Below are 22668 nucleotides of genomic sequence, written 5' to 3' on the forward strand. Positions count from 1 at the left end.
AACAATGAGTTTTTGCAACTAGAGTGAATTGTTTTTGTAATTAAACTTTGGATATACATATAAAAGTTCCTAATCGTAATACATTACTAAAACTCCCTTCGTATTAAATACAAATAAAAACAATTTGGAATTGTAATTCCAATTGTGGATTTTTTTTGTAGTAATTCTCATTTTCTCTCTCTATTAGTCTTAGTCGGTAGCCGATACTAACGCTCCGTTTGTCCACAAAAATTACCCACTAAACAATAAATAACATTCTTCATTATATTATGTAGTACAGTAGTTGTAGATTTGCGGGTATTTGAACATTTGCTCTGGTTACTACACAATCACTTGGCATGTCCGGGCTAGAGAGGGGGTCAGTCAATATCGAACTGTCAGACCGAACGCGCGTATAACCTGAGATAATTACTCAGGTTTTTGCTATTATGCTATTATGCCTATTTAATTAATATGGCTCAGTAATGACGGTTTAAAAAGATTTTATTATAATAAGTCTGTGCTATTCTGTGTGGATATACCAAATGGATTTACGAAGTGTAGGTACTATGTAACAATATAATTATGAGTTTTCGTGAATGGCTTATCTTGTAGACAGCTATAAATTCAACATACTAAAGTTTACAACCGACAACGTAGCGGCAACGTCGCATTGGTTCTTGATTTTTATGGGTAATTAGAAATTATATTCTAAATTCTAATGAGTTTAAATATTTGAGAGGCGTAATAAGGTGTCAACGCTCGCTTTTGTTTGTATAGCTATTTAGTTTAATAGATAAACAAACAAACAAAATATGCTTAATTTATATCTTAATATGTCTATTTGAATAATGAGAGCGAACTATGTAGGTACTTCTAACAATTTGACCACTGATTGATTTGTAGTTGATTTAAAATGAGTTTTTGTACTCTTTTCATTAAAAGAATACAAAAACTTTTGTAGAGATATTGGGTTAGCTACAATTTGACAAATTTTTAGCTGAGAGGAAATGAATGAATGTATTTTTTTTTCCTACGTGCGTGGGAGGCTACAACCGCTCACCCCCCCAACCGAGCGCCAGCAGACGTTCACGAGGCTTTATAATATGTACTATACTCTGATGCGTCTGACGAATTATCTCTTGAGAGGAAATAATGAACCAAATTTGGACCTGGCTCACGGACCATTATATTGGTAACTGCAAAGCTAAGTAAACTATACATCTCTTAGACTATGTACATAATATGTTTTATAATAAAAAAGTTAGTATTATATTAATTCAGCATCTCTCGGACTATATATAATGTTTATAATTAAAAATTAAGTTCACACATTATTTAATATAAATAATCAGTTGTGATCATGTTCTTCCGGGTACTGGTTGTGTTCAGGTTAGTTAAAAATTATTTAGTTAACCGCGTTAAATTAGTTCAGTGTTAACTTATTTATTTATACATATTTCAAACGTGTATATCTATTACTAGATACACAATGACAAGATGGTTTTTGATGAAATTGAGGATGGCAGTAGACATATTTTCGGGAATAATGTTTATCTATAAATATTTATTTAAACAAAGTTAAGTAATAAATAAATTTTAGAGATGATATTATGATTTAAACATAACGAATAAGTAAGCGTTAAAATACATTTGATAAACACTTCCAAAATGTGATAATTGAGATAAGTACAATTAAACATTGCATATTATCTTTAGAAATAAAAATATCATACTTGCTGACTCATGCCTCTGTTCTCAAAATTTTTTTTTCCGCTTTTTCAACATTTTAAGCTATTGCATAGCTTTTATCGCGGGCCTTGGGCGCGGGGACCGAATCGAGAAATTCCGTAACGAAAAACCTCACGCTCCCCACTCCGACGGACACGGAGGTGTGGCTTGAAGGCATGACATGCAATAGCTTTACCGCGGCAGTCCCCGAGTGCCACACGTCTTTTTTTATTGCTAATTCCGCTTCTATACCTATAGGTAGCGTGAAATTACAGCCTTTCTCGACACATGAACTATTGAGCACAAAAAAAGTAAATTCGAACCAGTAAGTAGTTCCTGAGACTAACATGTTGCTTCAAAGAAACAATAGTTAATTACATATTAACAACTACAAAAATCCTCAAGATTTAAGATAATTGTCAACGTTAATTTTTAACTAGAATTTACTTCAATTCTTGAAATTAATTATAAAATATTGATTTAATAAATGTCTGAAGAGAAAGTAACTGTTTAAAAATATCGTTTTGTGAAATGAAATTTTATATAAGTTGTTCAAAGTGTCGACCATCAGCACTGTATACTGTTAGGTATTAGGTATTAAAGCTTCTAGGTATGTATTAGAAAAAAAATGTATGCGTGTAGGAGTACTACGTGTAGGAGTACTACGTGTAGGAGTACCTACTAGAGTACACACGTAAGAAGTGAAACTTCTTTATGACCTTAAAAATGTCACGAGTATGGCGTAACGCAAAAATGTCACGCGTACGGCGTAACGCAAAAATGTCACGCGTACGGCGTAACGCAAAAATGTTACACTAAATTTTTGTCCAACCCCGATAAAGAAGTTTCACTTCAAAATCACATTAATCTGCTTCCAAATAAATTATTAAATTATTATTATTAATTATTAATATCATTAATTAATCATTTATCTTAATAACTAAAATATAACACCACAAAATTTCAGCGTCCTTTGCACAGCACAATGCATGGCCCACTCGTTTCCACCAGGGTTCAAATTTGGCGCCGCGACATCAGCTTATCAAATAGAAGGGGGTTGGAATGTTTCTGGTAAGAAATATATTATTTAGCAAAACAAACTGTCTTACCACAAAAAAACTTTATAGGTACAAGCTTTAACTTTAAGCGCGGGTTCTCTTTAATCTGGTTTGGTCGTATTTCCCATAGACAACTATTAAAGTGACAGATCCCTGGTTTAAAGTTAGACTGTGTTTATTGTTTTGTGGCAAGACCAAAAATATTTGCATCTTTGTTTTTGACATGATTTTGAAATGTAGGTTTCTAGAACAAATTTAATTTTTTAGGTAATTTTCAAGGCTTTAGCTTTTAGCTGGGTTAATTGACTAAAATTTTAATACGATATGTTAAATAATAAAAAACATTTATTCGGCTAAAAGGATTATGTTTATATTTTCTTTAATATTAATTTGTTTATATTATATTTAATCTTTTACCTGCTCCAGCGGCGTTAAAAAATTTATACAATTTTTTTTGTATTTGCGGATAAAGCCGCAGTCAGAATAGCTATTGCCTATGCCATCACAAGATGTGACGAGACGCAAAGAATTAACACTGAATAATATAGGTATTTTATAATAGGTGTGTTAATTGAATTCTTTAATTATTAACTTTTAATAAAGGTATGTGTCTATAATAATACATATTAGTACTGTCTATTGTAAACAATCTGAATCATACGGTTGAATTATTCAATCAGTTATTTTTTATGAATTTTTTATTGTAACCAGGCTCTATTTCTATAGAGATTTGCGATGTGTTTGTAAAGAAGCAATAGTATCGCTTCAAACGCTTTTGAATGGCCGGTTGGCTTGATTGGTAGTGACCCTGCCTTCCAAGCCAGGTCGTGGGTTCAATTCCCACTCGGGACAAATATTTGTGTGATGAACATAGATGTTTGCTCTGTGTCTGGGTGTTAATTATCTATGTACCTAAGTATTTATTTAAAATTATATATGTATGTTTATCAGCCATCTGGTTTCCATAACACAAGGGAAAGCTTAGCATGGGATCAGATCGTGCCGTGTGTGAAAATTGTCCCGAAATATTTATTTATCACTACATAGTATAAAACAAAGTCACTTTCTCTGTCCCTATGTCCCTTTGTTTGCTTAAATCTTTAAAACTACGCAACGGATTTTGATGCGGTTTTTTTAATAGATAGAGTTATTCAAGAGGAAGGTTTCAGTATATAATTTATAAGGCTTTAGACAAAGCGGGCGAAGCCGCGGGCGGTAAGCTAGTTTATTTATAAATGAAGCGGTACTATTGGTTCTTCACCTCGGTACGCAACCTCCACACATCTCTAGTGGAAATACAGCGTTAACATTTATTGGCTTTCAGGCAAAGGTCGTAACATTTGGGATACATTTACACACGGCTCAAGCAATACAGTGGTCGATGGAAGCAGTGGGGACATAGCGTGTGACTCCTACCATTTGTGGCAGCAAGATGTTGAAATGGCTGAGGAATTAGGACTTGATTTTTATCGGTAAATTTTCAATCATAACATTAATTGTTTTTATTATGGGTAAAATAAAATTATTGGAAAAATATTTTTTGGTAAAAGCTCAAAATTCAAACAGTCTGATAGATTATGCAACACGTGTTATTGATTATTTTTTGTAGGCAAGTACATCATCCTCACCTTTATATGGCTTTTTTTATTCTAAAATATTTTAATAATTAAGTACACTAAAATTTAGCTCTACAAAAAACAACCTTCATTACTTTTCATCTAACTGCTTGCACGGTCATCATAAAGTAATGAGGTCGTCAGAGACGCCGTAAAGAATATACCCGATGGCTAATATCGAACCATATTATTTATAGAATACATTATATAATTACAGATTCTCCATATCATGGTCCAGGCTACTCCCAAAAGCGTTCGCAAATGAGATAGATGAAGATGGAGTAGCATATTACAATAACTTGATCAATGAATTGTTGAAACGCAACATAGAGCCTGTTATTACTCTGTACCATTATGACCTTCCACAGACCCTGCAAGATCTTGGTAAGTACTATTGCTTTATGTAAGATGAGAAATAATTAGCAAAACTTGGTGTTAAGGAACGCTCTGTCTATTTGCAGTCACATATTTATTTCTGGACGTATTTTTCATTTAGTGAGATTGGGACAAGTATAAAGATCCTGTACAATATAATTCATGTCTTTTTAAAACGAATCTATGGCGTCAAAGTTAAATAGTAACGCACTTTATAATCTTATGTAAAGTTTCATTTGATGCTATTATAATACCTACCATACTATTATTGGCTATTTGATTTCTCTTTGCGACTATGTTCACGTGCTATCTGAATATTAGGTACAATGAAACTTGAACAACTACACAGTTTCCATCTACTTACACTTATATACAAATACACACTTATACACTTATAGACACATATTACAATAATTATAAAATGTAAGTAACTGAGAACTTGTGCAGGTCACTTAATCTTATTACATTAATTAATGCATTATATAAAACAATAGTAATTTATTTCAGGTGGCTGGGTGAACCCCCTCATAGCAGACTGGTTTGCCAACTACGCCAAAGTAGCTTACTCCCTCTACGCTGACAGAGTAAAGACTTGGCTCACGATCAACGAACCATCCATACTGTGTGACTACATTTTCAGCACTGGGATGTATCCTCCAATGATAAGGGAACCCGTGCTGGGACCATATTTGTGTAACAAGAATGTCCTGTTAGCGCATGCCAAGGCTTGGAGAATATATGATGAAGAATACAAGCCTGTTTTTAAAGGTACCTATAATATGTGTTGTTAGTCGGAGTTAATGAGGTCGTTAAATACATACTTATGTCTTTTTAGATAAATTAAATGCATTAATTATATAATCGGCAAATAAAAATGGGATTATTGCGTGACAAATGGCAGTCGTCTTAATGATCATCATTGCTACATGAACGATTAGAATTAATTTTGTAATTAAAATAATAGAAATAAATAAATAAATGATTTATTGTTGTGTGGGCAACAAAAATTACTTATTACATAAGCATTTTAATTTCAGGTCGAGTATCGATAGCCAATAACCCAGTATGGATAGAACCAGCTTCTCCAGAACATGCAAACTTGGCGGAACTCGCCAGGGAATTTGGGGTAAATTTCTTAACATTATTTATTTTACAGACAGTATAATACACACTACTGCAGTAGTCATACCAATTCGATAGAAGTGCATATTAATTACCAGTTACAACGTAAAAAAATCTTTTTATATTCTTATTTCTTACCAAACGTACATTATATAGGTACCTACTAAAAGCACATTAACTGTGCAATATTTTCAATATCTATTATTTGTATGAATTTATTGTAAATCCTTGTTATTAATTATTCCAGGCTGGTCGTTATTCCCATCCGATATATTCAAAAAAGGGTGGATGGCCACCAAGTGTCGAGAAGCACATGGCAATACTGAGCAAGAAGCAGGGCTATCCAGAATCAAGACTACCCTCATTCAGTATTGAAGAAATTGAACTTATACGAGGTAAAATTTTATGTGATTTCTTTTATTTATGCTGACCTCCTAAAACATACAAAGCAGACCATAATATATATCCGTAAACAATGAATCAGTATTTCTGTATGTTGTACGACATACACGGTGAATAAATCCCGTTTAAAATCCGGTAAAGTCTTTAATTTGTAAACTGGACACATTATTTTATTTAACAGGTACTTATGACTATTACGGACTTAATCATTACACGAGTCGTGTTATTCGCCCAAGACGACCAGGCGAAGAAACTGGGCCATGGATCTTCTACGGCTCCACGGATTTGGATGCTGTGTTGGAAACGCCGAATTCATGGCCCACTACTGATGCTGATGACGTTGTTGTAAGTGCTTTAAAAAAGGAATATCCTTTTGCAAAAAGATAAAGTTTCGTTTCTTTAAATTTAAGGATACTTACCGGGTTTATATCGCATTAAAGGTTTTATCCTGTGGTTTTATCCTAGTCTACAGGCACCACACAGACACAGACTAATAATAATATACTTACCTACTACCGACGTATACAACTATAGGTAACAATAAGTTATAAAATACGTGAGCCGTTTTTGTTTACATTTAAATATTCTTATCCTTCTCATTTGCAGTACCTAAAGCAAATAAATATTCCAATATTATTAATTCACTCTTTCGTTATGTATTTTACACCCAAATTGTGAAGATCGTTTCTAATTTAGATTAGGTAGAACGATAACTTTCAATCGTGAAAAGATTTTATCCTATTCTATGTTGATAGCAAATGAATTAATTAATCTCAAATAAAACAATTTTTCCAGATGTATCCTAAAGGAATTCGTAAGCAATTGGAATGGCTTCATCACAAATACGGAAATATAACCTTCCTGATAACAGAGAACGGCTGTGCAAGTCGCAGTGATGACAATGACCAAGACAGAATAGCCTTTATTAAAAGCTATTTAGAGCAGGTAACACTTTAATTTATTTAGTTATTCCGTTAAAATTTCATAATAGCTGTGTTTTACCTGAAAATAAAACACATATTAAATACTTACCTATATTTGAAGCTTACTTCATTGAGAAGGTACCTAGCTTTTTCCGCCTATTTTTCCCTCTCTTTCCGTTGTATATATGCTATCTCTCTCGCACACCTCTCCACCAGGTGGCGGGGCGCACGATAATGTCGGGCGCTGGATGTTTTTCATTGAGTCGAAATCCACAACAGGTGGACGTTAAGTGTAAGCTTCAAATATAGGTAAGTATTTAATATGTGTTTTATTTTCAGGTAAAACACAGCTATTAAACACTTGACCGTAATTTGAAGCTTACTTCATTGAGACCTGTTTGTTACCCACCTGGTGTACAATATATGGACGCCAATGTGAATTTGAATACATAAGTAATTACTTATTTCTTTATTTGAAAGAGTAAGGTGTGCAGATAGTATACCTACCAATAAATCACACAAATTTTTATATTATATAATATATTAACAATCCCAGATGAAAAGTTAATCAAATAAGAACCAAAAAGTTAATCATAATGATTAAAAGTATTAGAACTTATGAGATTGGTTCAAGCGTACCTTAGTTAACCTTTTGGGCTTGAAAAGTTAAAGTTACTACAATTTTCACTATCTTTAGCGTAAATCTGCGAAAGCGCCAGTAACGACTTTCAATTACGCATTTAGATGTTACTTACAAAATGAAGCAACAGCTGATCCCGACGAGGCAAAAATACCTCAAACTCAAACCTTTATTTATTCAATTAGAACTCTGTAGAAGCACAATTGAATCATCTTTACATAGAATTACCACCTGTCTCAACTCACACAGTTTTAACCCAACCTGCTACAAGCGGACAAGAAGAGAACTTGGTCCTTACTTTTTGGGGTCAGAAATAAATTTAAAAGGTCACCCCTTGAATAAGGCAATAAAATATCAAAACAGGTAAACGGTTTTAATTATAATACAGATTTTTAACATCAAACCAAACCGTGCGGTATCTATTAATGTTTAGAGCCAACGCCACCAATCATAATCTAAACATGGCTAGTACTTTCAGTACAATGCATGAATTATTTATTTAAAACTGATAGGTCATAAACTCTGTACTGGAAACAAATATACTGAACTTAACTCTTAAGAGACTAAAATGATAAGGAGCTTATCTGTGTCCCAAAACTGCAATTACTACAGCCAAGTACGTTACTTTTAATCAATTCGGTTTTAAGATATAATTATGATTTACATAAGAACTTATATACCGAAAGCCTCGGGACTACATAACGTGACTTATCTTCTTATATATAAAAATGAATCGCAAAATGTGTTGGTAAGCGCATAACTCGAGAACGGCTGAACCGATTTCGATAATTCTTTTATTATATTCCTTGAAGTACGAGGATGGTTTTTATGTAGAGAAAAACGTAAGTACCACGAGCGAAGCCGGGGCGGACCGCTAGTTTATAATAATAGTGTTTGTGCACAACACTAGGCAGTCAACAGCTATATGAACGTCAGATAGGAAAAGAGCCAAATTTATCCAGTCAGTAACAAAGGATTTTAACTATAGTTACTTTATTCTAATTCAACCAACTACTACTAGCTACTCCGTATGTCTTTTGGATAGACGGAGGCAAATAGGATTTTTATTCCAACTATATCATTTGATATTTTGAAAATGTACTCCACATTTTCATACCGTCAGAGTCATTTTGCAGATTATAGTGGTGCAGCACTGAACACTGTCTATTAGGTGGCTGATGCTGCTGACCGGGCCTTCAGTTCCGCTTTCCAGAATACCTTCACCCTTCTAGGTGTTACTACTACTGAAATAGCGGTACTCTATCGCGTCGTTCAGGTCTCTAACTGACTAGGATTTCTCATATTATCGTAACAACCCTCGCTCGTTCTAACGAGGATAAATTATCGCCAAGGAATTCTGCTGCAGGATAATGGCAAGAGAGATTATAAGCTTAACTATGCAATATTATGTTAAGGAATATGGTGGGTTTTGAATACTATCGTCGTCTGAAAGTATCTCCTTTCGATTAACTGCATTAAGGATGCAGATCTGATCCCATCTTTGTTCCGTAGGAATGCTACGACAGTCTAAACGTTACACTGAACAAAGAAAATTGCCCTGAATATAGTCGGTTGTTCCAACATCCGTAATATGGCTAGCCTAAGGTTAGTTATCCCTTGATTGTAACTGCTACCAATGGAGGCATTGCTCCTGTGTTGTCCACAGTTGTGCGAGTGCAAAAATGAAGAACTGAGCTCGTGGGAAGCTATGTCGAATGAATCTGTGTTAAGATTATGACAGTATAGGACAGTTAGCTGTGGATGCGAAGACAGGACATTACTTTATTCATCCGTAAACACGCGAGGCAGCCACGGACAGCGATATAGCAAGAACTAAACTAGCAAAGTTTAGTTCGCTTACCAGACTTTGTCATGTTTTAAATGCAGTATATCCTCTGAATAGCATTGCATTTATGACTATTGATAAACTTAATTCACCCGTAAACACGAGAAGCAGGCACGGATAGCGATATAGCAAGAACTAAACCAGCAAAGTTTAGTTCGCTTACCAGACTTATATTTTAAAAGCCGTATAGCCTGTACATTTCATTTATTGCCCCCCCCCCCCCTCAAAGCAAAGAAATGAGAAGTCATTTGGCAGAGCTTTCTCGTTAAGGGTAGGGGTTCCAAGTAATATCTAATAATAAGAGGCTTTTGTTTGGAAAGATTGACTTTCCGTTATTTATCCTCTATCCTATGTAACTCAACAGTCAGTATTCTCAGCATTCGTTGAGTACTTAAACGTTTTACGTTAATAGTTGTATATAACTTTATTATACAATATAATAATCCTGGTGGGATGACAAAAAACTTGTCTAACAAACGATTATCCTAATCCCTCAGCGATTTATTGTTTGAGCCCCGAAGAAAAATCTCATGGGTGCAATAATAAGGTCAAATGGGTTGAAAAACGAGTCAAATAAATTGCCTACAAGACCGGGCAACTAAAATAGGCCTATGAGAGGTCAACTATACGTAATCAATCGTCATTTGTTACATTCAATCGCTTTGCGATTAAAAAATCTCTTCCGATGTTTGTATATGTAAATTGGTCGGCTAGTGCCATTTAATTACGATACCAAACATACCGTTGACACAAGGCTTGGTGACAATCCTCGAAACCACCGCCACAAATCATCTGCGAGATGATATTTGATCCGACTCGCCTTCCTTTGTTGTGATTAGGCTTTGCATTGGTAAATACAATTTGTTCAATTCCAATTTCCATAATTGGTAAACCAATGGTGGTTTCCTGATTCCTGAAGCGTAAACTTTTAGGATACGAAGTATCAATTTCATGCGCCCATTATTTGACGTATCTAACCTTTATTGTATTTATTAGGTCATTTACTATACTGCCCACTGTGAAGTAGATTTCAAAACCTTTTTCTACCTACCTTAGAAGAGTGAAGATCCGATACGGTCATATCCAAAACTTCTTTCGTGGGTCCTCGTTGACAAAAGCAAATATCTATGATCATTTTAATGATCAATCCTTTGTATATTTGCACCAATCGCCATTAAAGCCCCGCGAGGGCTGATATATATTTGCACCATTTCCCCGTGGGGACGGTTGTTATCAAAGCCCCGCGAAGGCTGATATATATTTGCACCATGTCTCCGTGAGGTACTGTTGTAATCAAAGCCCCGAGAGGGCTGATATATATTTGCACCATTTCTCCATGAGGGACGGTTGTAATCAAAGCCCCGCGAGGGCTGATATATATTCGCACCATCTTTTCCGTGAGGGACGATTGTAATCAAAGCCCCGCGAGGGCCGATATATATTTGCACCATTTCCCTGCGAGCGACAGCTGCGCGAGGGATGTTTGTAACTAGAAATAAGTAGGGCCTGCCAAAAAATGCTTAAGAGACACCCTGCGAGGGTGAATTTGACCTGGCTAACCCCTGCGAGGAGTAGTGGCCACATTTATGTATTCTGCTTCGAGCAAGAATACACCTTAGTGCTAATATAAAAATAGCAGTAAATAATCATTTAAATAATATAGCAATTAACAAGGTCCTTTAACTTATTTTCCAATGTTAGCGACATTTAATAAATTCATAATTCAAATCAATTCACTAAATTTTAAAATGAACTTCGATTCATATTTATTTTTGTTCATGCAATCGATGTAACATTTAGTTGCTTTATATCCGTTAACATTCCTTACGAACGCAACCATACCGTCGTAGGACGTTATATTTAATTGCACAAAATAATCTCCACTCACCCGCAATTTTTTACTTTTTGTCAAGGTGTACAAGTTTATAAGATTATTCTAAAACGTTAGAAATGAATTGTAAATCCTTTGAAATAAGTGTATCTAAATCTAATTTATATTAAGATATCTCGATAATTATTATACGATAACCCTTTCAGCACAAGTTCAGTAAACCAAAGAATTTAATTGTAAAATTTTGGTACTTACTCGTTTTAACAAAAAAGTTGCATCATTTGAACATAGGAAACGTAATTTTCAATCAAATTAGCCGTGTGTAATATGTCTATTTTCACATAAAAACGGATCAGAATAATACTCATAAAAGGACACGTATAGACTACGGATAGTTTTGAATGTGTGGAACATTCATGGTACGTATCTACTATACATGAGCGAATTCCATCATTATTCAGTTGAGCGGTAACTCCCGTACGATTTATAAAATAAAATCACAACATGTTCTGACATGTCGTGACTTCTTGGAGCTGACTCATCTCGTTCGATAATTTTTAGTAATAAACTATGATAGGAATTCCGAACCGTTCCTAGCGATAACGACAATGTAATAAAGTCGTAGCAATGGATTGTATGCCTGTAAAGCTTTGAGTTGGCTCATATCCATACTAAGTATTAATTGTAATTTTTCCACGAAAAATTCACTTGTACCCTTGTAATAAAAACACATTATTAAAAATGAAATAAAATATTAAAAATATCTATATACAAGAGAGGGTATTTGATATATCTAGTAATATCAAATAATCACAAAAGTAATATTAACGATTCGAGTAAAGCCGAACGGTAACACCGTTAAAATAGCTTTACTCACAGTATTAAAAATTCAAATATTAATTAGTACATATTGCATAATGAAATATTTCAAAAGAAAAGTTACTATTTCAAGTAAAATGTAACGGTTGTATCGTTAATTTTAAATATCTTTATTCATGCTATTAAGTATTTAAGCATATTGAAAAATAAACTATTGCTGAAGGATTCATTAAAAACCTCAGCATTTTAAATAAAGTCCAACGATTATACCGTTGACTTTAAAGATTTTTACTCATTTTTAAGTAAAATATTATTAGAATAGATGTAAAAATAACTCACTGTACCGATCCGACGGGATACACTTTTTAACACTTTTAGCACTTGCTTTAAGCAATACTTAATACTTAATAGCACCAAGGTTGTAGTCTTGTAGACAACCTTCTCGCGGCGGAAGCTAGACGCCAATGAAAAACATCCAGCGCCCGACATTATCGTGCTCCCCGCCACCTGGTGGAGAGGTGTGCGAGAGAGATAGCATATATACAACGGAAAGAGAGGGAAAAATAGGCGGAAAAAGCTAGGTACCTTCTCAATGAAGTAAGCTTCAAATTACGGTCAAGTGTTTAATAGGTATACAGGATGGAAATTTTCAATGGGCCCTGTAGGGAAACTAGATACTTATACCTACTCGAAATACTGGAGACAACAAATTTTGTTGAAAGGAAACATACCTTTATTTTTATAAAGTAATAGAATTACATTTAAAGATTTCAGGAACTTCCTTATAGGACCCATAGAAAACGTCCACCCTGTATTGCTTATTTGCACAAGAACTGTAGTATGTGTAAATTTGTCTTACCAAATCGGTTTAATTATTTTTCCTACAAATCGCTATGTAGGTATGTAACTATGTATGCAGTAAAAAATCCTCAATATTGATTTCAAATAGGTAGGTACTAGTCAACTGAAAAAATGTGTTTACCGAAACTAAACTTCTATGAATATGAAAAGTTTAACAAGAACATGTTCATATCTTAATGTTCTGTTCTGACGTACATTTTTTAATAACAACTATCTTTCTAGGTATCCCTTGCTATTAAAGAAGGTATCCATGTAGAAGGATACACTGTGTGGTCACTGATGGATAACTTTGAATGGCTTTTTGGTTACAAGTAAGTTTAATTTATAAGTTTAAATTTTTGCTAACTGGCAACTCTGTGAAATACAATACCACAGTACAATACTAAGGTACTGGAGTATTGAGAAAGATTGAAATTTGAATTTTGTACATGGCCAAATGAGAATAAACTACAAAAACAGCAAAACTATATCCGATGTCAAAGCGAGATTTCCTCGAAACTGTAAAAATCTTTTGAAAAAAAAACAAACTAAGTATAATAATAATAACCCACTCCAGAAAATTTAATGTTTTCTTTTTTCAGAACTAAATACGGGTTATACAAAGTCGACTTCAATGATCCTCAGCGAAGAAGAACACCACGTGCGTCTGCGCATTATTACGAAAATGTCATCAAAACCAGAACAACAGATTTCCCGACGAATAAAAGACATAAAAGAAAATATTATAATAATCACTCGAACGCAAAAAGTCTTCACAGCCATATATTGTTATTTATTTTATGTTGGTTTAGTGTAAAATAAATGATCTTATAAATTATTATTGTTTTTGTCTCGTTTTACTAATCACTTCAGTAATTCAGTTGAAATGTTGATACCTATATAATAGATTATAAGGTATCTAGTGCAAGTTATGACTTGGTTAAAATAAATTTTACCACTTCGATCCTACTGGAAAGGAGGTCCTTTCTCAAAACGGAGAAGAGCTGTGCAAGTCGCAGTCATGAAAATGACAACACGTTTTCAAGTGGTTTTAATTTCATAATCTATACTTACTTACTATTTGAAGTTTGTTTGTGTCCCTTCGTCCAGCATACTCACCACAACTCACCATGGAATCCTGATATTTCATGAATGTCAAAAAACTGTTCTGAAATAGTGCTAAATAGTGCCCAAAGGAAAAAAATAGTGCTCTTGTACTTGCGAAGTTATAGCCATAGTTCGATGAGTATGCTGGACGAAGGTTTCGCCCAGCATACTCACCTCCGTCCGGAGAATCTGTATCCGCTTCAAACATAATTCATACTTCAAAAAATAGTTCCCAAATAGTGCCAAACGGTGCCCAAAAAGAAAAAACAGTGCTCGAATAACTTCGGAGTTACAGGCTTCGTTCAGTGAGTATGCTGGGCGTAGGTTCTACGCCCAGCATACTCACCTCAGTGCGCGAATATCGAACGAGCTATAGGAACAATTTACGTCTCAAAAAATTGTGCTTGAAATAGTGCCCAATATCAGTCCAATTTTTGCTTGACTTTTGACCTAGAAAACCATTAAATTTGATTGTAAACTTCTACATACATTACATTGAGTACAGTCGAATACAATATTATTAACTTTCTTTCTAACAATTTTTGTCTTGTGTAAATTATTTGTTTTGTTATATTGTCTATGTAAGGGAGTATTTACTTTAGAATCGCAATATTATTAATTACACATTATTTTAATAATACTTTATAATAATATGATTAAGCCTTCGCGCGTCGCATGGGACCCCGGTAGCTAGGAACAATGATTTTATATATTTGTCTAGATCACGGCGCTTGAAGGATTAAGATATCAAATGAAGTAAATCATGCATGAAAAATAAAGTTGCTGTTATTAATGCTTACATTACAACTGACAAAATTATTCAAAATAATCATTTTCCGGATCAAGGACGGTACCACAACGTTTACGGAATTGACCTGTATTCCTCATGTGATAAAGTTCAATATAGTGTGGCAGTAATGGATGCACGTACGGTCAATAGGTATGGGGCTTACGACGCGCGGCGCCCGCGACGCTAAACATTTTTTTATATGTATATTATATACAATATTAAAACTACAATTTTTTCTATTTACATTGATTATATTATGAATGTTAACAAAAGCTGTGAACTAGTTAACTAGAATTCTGATTACTTTGGCCCTTTAAATAGTAATAAATAACGTAAGTAATTAAAAATGTTTTTTATTGCTAAACCTTTCATTGATGAAACTATTGGAAAGAGTTTTAAAAATTTGTATAACTATGTCACAGTACTAGTTTTGACTGGTTATAAGTTTTGCCTGCAACATATACTTATACAAAAAGAAACTGTATAATTTCCTTTTTACAATTTTTCAAGATATTAATTTTATTGGCTGCAAATGACTGTTTTTATTCAGACAAACACACAATGCAATGAAGTAATAGACTTCATTTACGCTTAAAGTTTCATTCATTTATTATTATTTATAAAATATATAATAATGCATTTAATCGAAAGTTTTTGACATGTGAGAAAATACCATAATTATTTCCAATAACATGAAGTCTACAATTAGAAAGTTTAATATTTTTGTCCAAAAACATGTGTCGACGACTGTACCCCATTTTACGTTAGTATGTAGAAGTTTACATTAAAATTTAATGGTTTTCTAAGTCAAAAGTCAAGCAAAAATTGGACTGATATTGGGCACTATTTCAAGTACAATTTTTTGAGACGTAAATTATACCTATAGCTCGTTCGATATTCGCGCACTGAGGTGAGTATGCTGGGCGTAGAACCTACGCCCAGCATACTCACTGAACGAAGCCTATAACTCCGAAGTTATTCGAGCACTGTTTTTTCTTTTTGGGCACCGTTTGGCACTATTTGGGAACTATTTTTTGAAGTATGAATTATGTTTGAAGCGTATACAGATTCTCCGGACGGAGGTGAGTATGCTGGGCGAAACCTTCGTCCAGCATACTCATCGAACTATGGCTATAACTTCGCAAGTACAAGAGCACTATTTTTTTCCTTTGGGCACTATTTAGCACTATTTCAGAACAGTTTTTTGACATTCATGAAATATCAGGATTCCATGGTGAGTTGTGGTGAGTATGCTGGACGAAGGGACACGTTTGTTTGTTCGTTTGAACGCGCTAATCGCAGGCACTACGATTTGAAAATTTCTTTCGATATTTGATAGCCCATTTATCGAAGAAGGCGATATAATTACGCTAAGACCAACAGGAGGGGAGCCACGCGGGTGAAACCGCGAAGCGCACCTAGTAATGTAGGTATATTCCATATGAACTAAAATATATTAAATTACAATAACTTCCATTTCAATAACATGATTTAGGAAGGATTAGTAAGAGGAATTAACCATCATAGGTAATAAATAATAACACGTGTTTATTACAAAATTGTATAATGAATAATAAAAATAACACTTGTAAAAATTGTCATCCTTATTTAAAATTTTCTATACTTTAAGCTTTGTAAATATGTATAAATTGCATTTAATGCTATAAAATAATTCTAATCTTATAATAACTGGATACATTCATGTAAAAGTTGTATAAAAATAAAAGTAAAAAATTGTAAGTATTATTGCATTCAATTTAAATTCAATTTAAAAATTTATGCTTATTAATATTTTTAAATGGCAGTAACTTTCCTCTTTTTGAACAATATCAATTAAGTCTAGCTGGAGTATATGCATAAATTACGATTTCAAAACAGCACCAAAACATGTATAAGAATAAATTATTATGCATTTAAATTATGTATTTTCTATAACTTATTCAAATCTATTAATAAATGATTAAAAACATTTTTTTGTGTATTTGTGACTAGCGCACTCTAATCGTCCATTCCAAATATATTAAAATCACCAGCCTCCAACTCTATCTCTTCAGGTTTCTCTTCCATTCTCTTTTTAGATGTCTCAGCCTTAATTTCTTTGATATCTTTATAGGTGTGACCCTGTTTGTCCTTTTCTATGTCAGCACCGCACTCAACTAGATAGTTAACTACTTCCGAGTGACCTTTTAGAGCCGCGTAATGCAATGCCGTCATTTTATTATCTTCGTTTTTAATGTTAATATTCGCCATATTTTTTGTCAATTGTTTCATAATATCCAGTTTGCCGTACATAGCAGCGTAGTGAATAGCTGCATTGCCGTTATCGTCGACATAGTTAATGTCTACTTTTTCCAGAATACTCGCCAAATTATCAATATCACCGTTTATTCTAACAGTTTCAATAAGTTTCAAGTTCGCTTTAGTTTCCTCTTCTCTCTGTTGCTTTTTTATACGCCACGTGTGCGCTACGTATTCGGGGATTAGCTGTAAATAATTTCGCCAATGCTTGGACTCTTTAAATTTTTTAAATAATTCTTTTTCTGTGTCAGTAATACTAACAGTATCAGGGAAATTACCATCATTGTCTAAATTCTCAAAACAGAATCCGCCGCTTTTTAAATCATAAATTGCTTGTACTGATTCCAAGTCTTCAACAAATTCTAATGATTTGTTTATTATTTCTCCTGGAAGATCGTTCGTGTCCAAAACTTCGCCGATTACTTCAAGCAGAGCATTACCGTGCGCTAAAACGTTACGCATGTTGATTTCAGTCAGTAATTTGTTCTGTTTCTGTATTGTTTCTATTCGCTTACATTTAGCCGATATGTTCAGCAAATCGATTAGGATCATTTCCAAACAAATTCTAAATTGGGCATTATATTTATACTGTACTACTAAAAGGTCTCGGTGTTGCTTATTTATTATTTTTGACAGTAATGTTATCCTTTCCAAGTAACATTTTAACAATTCCGGTTCCCGATCTGCAACATGTAAACTACGAATAATTTTCGCTGACAGTTCATCGAATGGCTCTATTGCCAATGCAGTTTTAATATTTTTTTCCATATCAGCACAAAAGTTCTTTCCAATTTTACAAAACATTGGTCTTTGGCTCTTATGACACTCGGGAATGTTATTGGATATATATTTAATTTCCTCTTGGGTTATGAATCGTTTCATATTCAGAATTGCATTGAATACCTTAATACCATCAAATGTGTGCACAGCACTTATATTTGCGGATTGAGTTTTTGGCGAACAATGTTGTTCCATTAACTTCAGTAATCTTTCAACATTGTCTTTCATGTCCTTATGCTTGTATCCATTGAGACAAAGTTGTTTGTAATAATAAGAAAACATGCTGAATTTTAATTCTGCATTGGTGTCATCAAAATTCTTTGTCTTGACAATTAGGAATTCAAATAATCTCTCTATAGTGTCCCACAATACCTCAACATCTGTATAATTGTCAATAAAATTGGATAATGTGTCATGAGTATCAGCATTATTTTCAGACTTCAAAAGATGTTTTAAATCTATAACATCTTTAGAATTTGGATAATCACTTAATGTATCAAGAGCTAAACTATTTTTCAAATTAGTCCATTGATCGCTCTGATATATTACCTTTTGGAGTAAGTCATTTATTACTTTTTCATAGTGACTAATTTTTTTTGACAAAAACATACGTATCCTCCTCATTTCTTGGCCATCTTTCTTGCTAAGCATATTAAAATCATGGTTTATATGCCCAACTTCTATCATAAGGCTTCTGGATAAACCATGTTTACTCCATGTCTCAGTATAAAATTTATCCAAAAATATTCTTTCCATTAAATGATACATACAGCCTCCCAGGAACTGTGAATAGCAAGAGTATAAATAATTAGGCAAATCGATTTTACCTTCTATCTCCTCTTGTCTAGCTGACAAAATTTTGAAACCGAACTTAATAAGGGATCTGTTCACGAAATATCTATTAATACTAATCACTTTTCGTATGGCATCTCTTAAGTGTAACAAATCTTGTAGGACTTTTTCAAAAATGTGTTCACCATGTTTAGCAATCTCCATTCGCCAAAGAATTTTACATTTTTTGGCTTTGCTGAGATAGTCTCTTATATCGTTAAGACTATCCACAACATCTATTGGTACTTCCGCGAGTATCAAGGCGCGCGTTGTTGGATCTAAATTCATACTTTCTTTGGTGCTTTTGAGATATTCTCCAACAACTTGCAATATTCTCTCCAGTAATAGTTGCGCTCTTTCCTTCTTCTTTTTTATATCGGACAAAGAGGGAAGTTCTTGAAGATAACGAAACATCTTTTTTAAAGAATAATCATCTCTCATTTCAGGACATGGTGTAAGTGATTGGATTTCTTCATCTGTGAATTTAGAATCCTTTGGTCTAACATTCTCCTCTTGGATTGGCTTACTTAACTCTTCTTTGAAGTGTTGTAACATTTTAACGAAGTGATCTCTTTCTAAGTACATCACCAAAAATCTTATTAACTCTCCCATATTGACCGAACTGAGTGTTTGATATATGTGGACCTCGTCATTTTCAATTGTCGAGATAACATCACCTTCTAGTGTACTAGTTTTCGATAAATAAAAGGACCATTTCGTCCTAAAATGATAAATAAAGTGATAAAGCTTAGATTCTAACTTTTGGTACATATTGTTTTCCATTATGAGTCTTTTCTTTAATAAATGAATATTGTCTAAAATTAACAAACATATGTTGTAGTCCATTTTCCAAAAGAATGTTTTGAACATATAGAATGCTTGTGCTTTCCAGTACAAAGATATACCATCTTCTTCTTTTTTCTTATCATCCAAAACAATAGCAAGTACCTTTTTAGTGTAAATTTCAAGTTGTTTAAGAATAATATCAATAATTTCTTTAATTAGATAGATTTCACGACAAATTGATTCATTGTAATCAGATATATCTTTCCATTCCTTAATTTTCTTTTTAATCTCTCCTAATTTTTCATATAAATCAATTTGGAATTCATTATAAATGACAATGCTTTTAATATGGGCTAATGTTGGTGGGTTACAGCATTTGATAGCATTACTTCTCTTGAATTTTTCTTCGGCGCTGCTCAATAGAATACAGAGATTACTTAAATTTTCATTGTCATTCATACTGCTGTCTTTATTGTATACCCAATGAAGATCCCCAGCCCAATAGTCGTAGAATTTTTCGAGTAGTACTTCATTCCTAGTTCGCATACAGATGAAGAATGTATTCTCTATCGTTAGATTGCGTTGTGCTCTATCCAACGGGGACAAATAAGGCAAAAGCTCAGTTTGTTCAAGAAGATATTCAAGCATTTCAACTTGAGAATATTTGCTTATACAGCTGAATGTATCAAACTTGCTTTTTGTAGTTACTTCCTGTATCACGACTTTATTCTCAACAGTATATAGAGTATTGATTAGAATTTTAAACGTTGATATATCACTATTTTGTATAGCGTCAACAAGTTTCTTAAATATTTTAACTATTTCTTTAGACAAAGAGTCGGCATTGCAATTTGTTAAATCTTCTACAATATTGTCATCTTGAATTGATGTCCCCGGTTGATCCATTGTCCCTGTAAATGATACATTCACATAAAATAATTGAAATGTGCAAGAAATAAATGTACAAATAAAATAATGATACGCTTTCTCTGTCCCTATTTCCCTATGTCCTTTTGTATGCTTAAATCTTTAAAACTATGCAACAGATTTTGATGCGGTTTTTTTTAATAGGTAGAGTGATTCAAGAGGAAGGTTTTAGTATATAATTTATTAGGTTTTAGACAAAGCGGGCGAAGCCGCGGGCGGTAAGCTAGTATAGTAATAATTTAAGCATGATTCACGCTTCACTGTGCCGAGGGGAAGCAGTGCCGGAGCTGAGCAACAAATGCCAATGACCAAGCCATTGTCTGGCTTAAATCACTTCATCATACAAAAAGTATACTTACAATACTGTTTGATTGCTCCCTAACAAGGTGTAGCGTAAATCATGCTTTAATAATCATATGATATTAACAATTCTGATTTCACTATATTCTTCATAATACTTTTTTTTATACCCATTCACATAACCATTGTTTATTCTAACTATTCTTTTAAGAAATTAAATTCAAGGAATAGAAGACTTTCTCTGCATAATTACATCACATAATGAGTAAATGAAAAATGTAAGAAATACATCTAATATTCTAATATATATTATAAAGGCGAAAGTTTGTAAGGATGTATGGATGTATGGATGTTTGTTACTCTTTCACGTAAAAACTACTGAACCGATTACAATGAAATTTAGCACACATATAGAGGGTAACTTGGATTAACACAAAGGATAGTTTTTATGCCGGAAATCCCACGGGAACGGGAACTATGCGGGTTTTCCTTTGCAAACGCGAGCGGAGCCGCGGGCGGAAATCTAGTATTATATAATATACACTGTATGTACACATTTCCACTCAGAACCAAACAATCAATTTAATAAAATTGCATTAGTATAATATTTCAAAATAGTTATACCTAAAAGGTAGTGTGGAATAGAATACTATCATAAATAATGAAATGCAAAAGGTCTTAAAGATTAGGTTTATTTAAATAATAACGAAACAAGTACTAATGAAACCTTTCAATTTTTAAAGCACCTTGTTTCGTTTTATATCAAACCAAATAAAAACCTATTCCTTTTCTATCTATTAATCTCTAGATAGTCTCAAATCTCCATGCAAAGATGACATTTTTCATGAAAACTACCGAATTGGCGGGAACGAAAACATATCGAGGTTGAAATGCACGATAAATTCATAATTTACCTATGAAAACGATTTAATGACAAGCTTAAAATAATAATAATATTAAGTAATTTTTACGAACCGGGTTAATCTGTGGCCTGAAATTTGTAAAAAGACTTCTCAGTTCTCGTCCTGAACGCTTCAGTGGAAGTTCCACTCCATACTATATTTTTGCAGACGTTCTATATAGTATGTGTATATGTGCAGGTTGCCAACATATTGTTTTGTGGTTCCCACTACCCGTTGACTCATACACCATACTCCATAGTATCTTTTGCAGCACTTGTTGAGACTTGAACTTGATAACAACTTTGTTAACATGCACCAAAACAAGCTTTCGATATGTCAATTGTCATTTGTGAAGTGTATGAGAACCACAGAATATAATATATTTGTCAGGGGAGATGAGAACTGAAGAGAACTGTCATAATTTATTTTGGTCGGAAAAAATGAAAGTCAAATTTTGGCAATCCAGAAGAGAAAAAACCACATCTATCAATAACATCATTAATGTGTAAATAAAGTGGTATACATAATAATTGGTTGAAAAATATTTACGGTTATTTTAAGCAATTTGGATTTTGATTATTTCATTAACATTTTTTTCAATGTTTGTACCTTCATCCATACTTATATTTATTTTTTTAACACAATTTGAATTAACTTTGATTATATCGAAAAAACTACAATGAAACGAAAGCTTTAAATTTTTTTCCAACAATTAATAATTACTAACGATAAATCGATTGCACGCATCAATTCACGCGCATTACT

At 33.4% G+C, this 22668-nt stretch overlaps 3 protein-coding genes across 6 annotated transcripts in view; 2 read left to right on the top strand and 1 right to left on the bottom strand.

Moving 5' to 3' along the window:
• LOC149897740 (myrosinase 1-like) overlaps positions 1-22668 on the top strand; it is a 412925-nt gene that overhangs the window by 71906 nt on the left and 318351 nt on the right. The gene's annotated exons all lie outside the window — the stretch shown is intronic.
• On the top strand, positions 626-14011 carry LOC149897744 (myrosinase 1-like). Of its 2 annotated transcripts, XM_090116178.1 has the most exons (11): positions 1340-1371; positions 2678-2781; positions 4093-4240; positions 4602-4768; positions 5267-5527; positions 5797-5885; positions 6129-6276; positions 6465-6628; positions 7079-7228; positions 13426-13514; positions 13785-14011. In XM_090116178.1, the coding sequence occupies exons 1-11, from the start codon at positions 1343-1345 to the stop codon at positions 14002-14004; spliced, it is 1569 nt and encodes a 522-aa protein (XP_089972304.1). In that variant the 5' UTR covers positions 1340-1342; the 3' UTR covers positions 14005-14011. The 2 variants fall into 2 exon arrangements, with proteins under 2 accessions (XP_089972305.1, XP_089972304.1); XM_090116179.1 differs by lacking the exons at positions 1340-1371; positions 2678-2781 and adding an exon at positions 626-672.
• LOC149897745 (uncharacterized) lies at positions 16856-22208 on the bottom strand. The gene is made up of 2 exons (XM_090116256.1): positions 21977-22208; positions 16856-20685 (listed from the first exon to the last, which is right to left on the bottom strand). Exon 2 carries the CDS (start codon positions 20678-20680, stop codon positions 17078-17080), a length of 3603 nt encoding a protein of 1200 aa, XP_089972382.1. The 5' UTR covers positions 20681-20685; positions 21977-22208; the 3' UTR covers positions 16856-17077.

This window comes from Colias eurytheme, chromosome 25, assembly GCF_061535395.1.
Source record: "Colias eurytheme isolate Ceu_HAF_F1 chromosome 25, ilColEury1 Martin Lab GWU primary, whole genome shotgun sequence".
Classification (NCBI taxonomy): Eukaryota; Metazoa; Arthropoda; class Insecta; order Lepidoptera; family Pieridae; genus Colias; species Colias eurytheme.

Coding starts and splice junctions, on each gene's coding strand:
- LOC149897745 (XM_090116256.1), bottom strand. CDS start 20,680: ATGGATCAACCGGGGACATCAATTCAAGATGACAATATTGTAGAAGAT.
- LOC149897744 (XM_090116178.1), top strand. CDS start 1,343: ATGTTCTTCCGGGTACTGGTTGTGTTCAG. Junction 2,782..4,092: donor AGGGGGTTGGAATGTTTCTG/GTAAGAAATATA, acceptor ATTGGCTTTCAG/GCAAAGGTCGTAACATTTGG. Junction 6,277..6,464: donor AGAAATTGAACTTATACGAG/GTAAAATTTTAT, acceptor TTTATTTAACAG/GTACTTATGACTATTACGGA.